At 53.4% G+C, this 5,111-nt stretch overlaps 1 protein-coding gene across 1 annotated transcript; it reads right to left on the bottom strand.

Annotated features, from left to right (window-relative positions):
- Positions 1 to 2,402: 2,402 nt before the first annotated feature.
- Positions 2,403 to 4,785, bottom strand: SOWAHB (sosondowah ankyrin repeat domain family member B). Its single transcript, XM_035004386.1, has one exon. The coding sequence runs from the start codon at positions 4,737 to 4,739 to the stop codon at positions 2,403 to 2,405; it is 2,337 nt and encodes a 778-aa protein (XP_034860277.1). The 5' UTR covers positions 4,740 to 4,785.
- Positions 4,786 to 5,111: the final 326 nt, after the last annotated feature.

Below are 5,111 nucleotides of genomic sequence, written 5' to 3'. Positions count from 1 at the left end.
ACTTATGTCTAATACAATGCAGCTTTAAGAGACACCCTGGGAGCAAGATAAGGTATAAATCAATAGCAACAAATCTCATTAGATTTTAAGTTAAGATGAATTGTTAGATTTTACATTTCAAGAAGGGTGAGGTCACATCCCACTTACCTTTGTAAACGCCACAGTACTAGGCAAACATATTCATTGAATACATTGATCTTGTGATGAAAATATGATAAAGTAAAAATATTCTTTGTCTTTTAAAAGGAAGTTGATACTTAAGATTTTTTTTTTTTAAGATTTTATTTATTTGCGAGAGAGAGAATGAGAGACAGAGAGCATGAGAGGGAGGAGGGTCAGAGGGAGAAGCAGACCCCCCGCTGAGCAGGGAGCCCGATGCGGGACTCGATCCAGGGACTCCAGGATCATGACCTGAGCCGAAGGCAGTCGCTTAACCAACTGAGCCACCCAGGCGCCCGATACTTAAGATTTTTTTTCCTTGAAAATCACTCACTAGAGTATTTATATAGTTGTTTATCTTTTATTCTTTCAAATTTCATCTCTCCTAACCATGCCCCCACTGTCTGGGGTATTGCTTTTTTCTTGATTTGATTTGCCAAACTTCATCTCTTATATGGGTCTTTTTGGAAGAAACAATGCTTAGACTTATTTATTATATCTATCTTGTGTTTGTTTTCTCATAGAACAGAGATAGATTTATTTCAGCAAAATTATAAAGTAAAACTCCAAAGAAAGAAAAATATTTGACACTCATTGAAACGCAATTTTGTAAAGAAGAAAGTTAACAGTAATTGGCATAAGTACAAGAACTTATAAAGTTGTGTTGATATTTTAATGGGGAAAAATACCCAGAAGAAACACACAAATACTGTGAAAACACAACATCATTGCCACAGCACATGAAAACATTCCACAAAAAATTAACAATTTCCATACGGACATTTAACTTTTCAGCCCTCTTTAAATTTATATTTTGAAATCTTGATACTCTATTGCAACTTACGAGTAGCCATTCTCTCATTCCACAGTCCCATCACAAGCAATTAAAAGGAACACGTCCTGTTACAGATACAGCACTTCAAGGCTAATAATTTAATCTTAATTGGCATTAAGTTTAGTGCAAATAAAATTACATTTTTAGCAGCTTAGAAAATTCCTCGTGGGGGAGCATTCACCTCTTAACCCTTACTGCTTCCCCATAATATGAATGTTGGCCATTTAATCCTATTGAGAACTACTGATGCTGATTTTGCCATTTGTTACACAGGGAGTTTCCAGGAAAGATGGTTTCAGCAACTACGCAAATGAACCATCAGCTTTTACATTTGAAAAGTTTCCCTTAGGTTGATTTTTTTTTTTTTAAAGCAGGGCCTGAATGTCAGTCATAACTGGATCTTATCTAACTGCTTTTTTGATCATGGAGAAGAGACCCCAACAAGGCACTAATCATCTCACACATTAGCCACCTTAGGTTGCATTCAAAGGAAGACCCAAAGACAAGGCTGAGGAATCTCTTAAATCAAGTTCTACCCTCCAGTAATAATTTTATTTTCACTGATTCGGGAAGAAAGGAATGAAGGAAGGGAGGGAGGGAGGGAAGAAAGGAAGGAAGGAAGGAAGGAAGGATGGAAGGAAGGAAGGAAGGAAGGAAGGATGGAAGGAAGGAAGGAAGGAAGGAAGGAAGGAAGGAAGGAAGGAAGGAAGGAAAGGGGAGAGGGAGGGAGGGAGGAAGGAGGGGAAGAAGGAAGGAAGGAAGGAAAGGAGAGAGGGAGGGAGGGAGAAAGGAAGGAAGGGAGAGAGAGAGAGAAAGAAGGGAGAGAGGGAGGGAGGGGAGGAAGGGAGGAAGAGGGAGGAAAGAAGGAGGGATGAAGGAGGGAAGAAAAAGAGAAAAAAGGAGAAAACAGGAGCCATCTGATTTCAAACCTGGTGCTTTCCACTCTCAGCCAAGATTTACAGTCCAAACAAATAGAAGCTAGAGAGCTATTAGCCAGAGAGGATTTGGGCTTCGTCAATCCCTTGAATTGCCTCCCTTTTTCTTAGACATCTGTTCCCTCTGTAGCCAAGGCCTGGAGTAGCTGCTTTGGAAAACAGTGTGGCTCCCTGTGCCCAGGTCTGTGCTGGCAAGGGAAGGGGAAGAATACTTCCTGGGTTTTAAGCACCTGCCTCTGCCCTGTGTCTAGGTTTCACTGGCCCCAAGACTTGAGCGGTCGGAGAGCTTGGATGACCCCTGCTGTCTGGGATGTGCTGACATAAAATCCAGGCAGGTAAACCCTCGGCAGGCCATCTCACACGATCTCTTCCTTACCAAGTCCTCAGCAATTTTTCTCTTGCCCACGAATTTTCTCACCCAACAGCTCAAGGATGAGGGTGTGGTGGCTGCATGCTCGAAAGACGGGACCACCTCAGTCACTGTACTCTTCTCTTTCCCTTGGATTGGGGAATTTCTCATACTGGTTGGCCAATTTCCATTTGCTGTGCTGATTTTTGAGGAGTGCAGCAAAGGAAGTCTTCCGGGTGATATTTCTTGATATTTCCCGGCTCTTGGCCTTCCTGGTGGGGGAAGAGCTTCGGACTAAAGGATAGACAGGAAAAATGGGCCTGCCCCGAGGGGCTTCCAGTAGCTGCCATATCTCCCCAGAGGTATTACTGGTCAGATACTGCCATGGCTTCTTCCCACTGCTGTCCCGGACGTTCACCTGAGAAGCCAACCTTTGCACTAGCAATTTGATGACCCCCTGGTGGCCATGAATGGCTGCAAGGTGCAGAGGGGTATATCCACAACTGGACTTCACATTGACATCAAGAGCAATCCCTGCTTTCTGTGTGCTGGAGACAAAGTCCTGAAGGGCCCTGAGGTCACCATGTTTGGCTATCCAGTGCAAGGCAGTGTACCCAGTCAAGAAGTCTTTGTGCAGAGCCAGCTGGGGGTCCTCCCAAAACAAAGTCAACACCTGAATCCAAGAGCCACTGGCAAGCTTCACAATCCATTCGTGCTCCCTGGCATCCAGGGGGACCACAGATGACTTGTGCTCAGAAGGTCTGTGTAGGACCAAGGCTGCAGACTCCTCCCCAGCCCCGGCCCAGGAGGTGTGTGGCCGACCCCGCTCAGCTACAGAAGCCTTAATGTCTGTAGGTTTGGGTATCAAAGCAGCATCCACTCTTGGGCTGGATGCTGTTCCTGCCTTGGAGGGTTTCCTGGACCGCGGTGGGCGCCGAGTCCTTTTCAGCAAGTCCTGCTCAAGATACTCCTCATCAGAAGAAGACAATTTGGTTCTCCCTGCCTGAGAGCTCCTCCTGAGGGATCTCCTTAACCTGGGAGCTGGCCAGGGCAAAGACTCCTGGGGGTGGTCTGCAAGGCCATTAGCCTCTGTCGAGACCAGCTGAGAGATGTGACCATCCCCTCTGTTCCTGAGGCCCTGAAGGCTCTTGCTGGGGCTGCCCTCCTTTGGAGAAAGACCTCCAGCTGGATTCCTGAGCTTTCTCCAATCTGGGGTTCCCAGAGCAACCTGCAGCCCCTCTTCAGAGCCCCCAGGAGACTCTTTGGGCCCACTGCTGCTCTCCTCACTGCCGTGGCTCTCTTGGTCCACAAAGTCTTCCAGATCTTGCAGGGACAGCTGACAACGAATGCTACGAAAGACTGCCAATGGAGGGTTCTCGGGACAGGATTCCGGAACAACAGAAAGGACAGAATGAGAGGGAAGAGTGGGGTCTGGAGGCTCTGAGTTAGGTTCCCGGACCCAGAAGCTCAGCTCCGAGGGTAGCTGGAGGAAGCTGTCCGGCAGGACCGACCAGGCTCGGATGGGGCCTTGGTCCCGGGCCTTGGGAATCTGGGGATGTCTGGCCACCGATTCCCAAGTGAGCTGTTGCTGCTGCTGCAGGGTGGGATAATGCAGAGAGTCCGGGGTCAACAGCTCTGGCGGGTCTCCGGGGGAAACAGGGCGGGACAGGAGAGCAGGCGGCGAAGCCCGGCTCCCGGCGGCCTCGACAGTTGTAGGAGGCGAGCAGGGCGCCGCGGGCACCCGTGCGTGCTCTGCGGGCGCGCCTTCCGGCTGCCGCCTGGGAGCCCCGCGGTCATCCTGGGCCGGCGGGGCACTCGCCGGCTTCTCCCCGGCGGTGGCGGGGCCCGGGACTGCACCGAGCACCTGCTCCCCCGGCAGTCCCTCCAGGCTGTTCTGGACGCATTCCCAGCAGCAGCGGCCCTGTGTCTCCGCAGCGGCGCACCTCGCTCCCGCCCCGGGGCCAGAGCCGCCCCTCCGCCCGCCGCCTCCCCGGGCTGCCTCCCGGGTGCGGCGGGCTGCGAGTCCACTGCAACCTGAGTGGGCGGCCGGGGCTGCGGCACCTGCTGGCTCCTCCTCTGGCTCCTTCTCGCGCCGCCGCCGCCGCCTGGGCAGCGGCTGCTCTCCCCCGCGCGCGGCTTGCGGGGCGCAGGACGCAGCTCCCCCTGCAGGGGCCGCGGCCGCGGGCGGGTCTCGGGGTCGCTGCAGCCCCTCCTCCCCCAAAAGGTCCCTGTACCTCCTCTTGAGCACCACATACTTGGTGCCGTCGGGGTCCTGGCGCACTGCGGCGACCGAGTTGACGAAGCCCTTGAAGAGCTCGCGGCGGCGCTGGTGCTGGCTGGGGGGCGCGTCGGGGTCTCGGAGAAAGCTCTTGAAGTGGCTCAGCAAGGCGGCGTTGGTCACTCTTCCCCCGGCCTGGCACAGAAAATCCAGTAGTGCCTCCTGGCTTAACTCTCGGGCCATCGCTGCCTTGTCGTCTCCTGGCCCCGGGTGTCAGCTTTTCGCCCTCCCTGCGCTCCCCTCTGCCAGCCGAAACCCTGGCCTGTCGTGGGTCACCTGCGCCCGGGGCGGCGCCACCCGCCTCCATCAGCCGAGGAGGGCGGCGCTGCTTGCGGGCCCCGAGCGCCCCCGGATAGAGGCCCCCGGGTTGAGCCCCCCGCACGCAGCCCGGATAGGAGAGGGCGGCTCCTCGGCCGCCCCTGCGCGACGCGGGCCTCTCGCAGCGAGTCCCCGCCGCGAAAGTTCCCGGGATAGGTCGGAGTCGGTTTCACCTGCGTCCTGGCGACGCCTCCTCCCCGGCTCTGGGGGAAGGGCCCGGCCCGCCTCCTCCTGTCC

This window comes from Mirounga leonina, unplaced genomic scaffold (assembly GCF_011800145.1).
Source record: "Mirounga leonina isolate KUSES-001 unplaced genomic scaffold, KU_Mleo_1.0 Mir_129, whole genome shotgun sequence".
Classification (NCBI taxonomy): domain Eukaryota; kingdom Metazoa; phylum Chordata; class Mammalia; order Carnivora; family Phocidae; genus Mirounga; species Mirounga leonina.
Note: the sequence above shows the minus strand (reverse complement) of the source record. Positions and strands in the feature narration are given on the sequence as shown.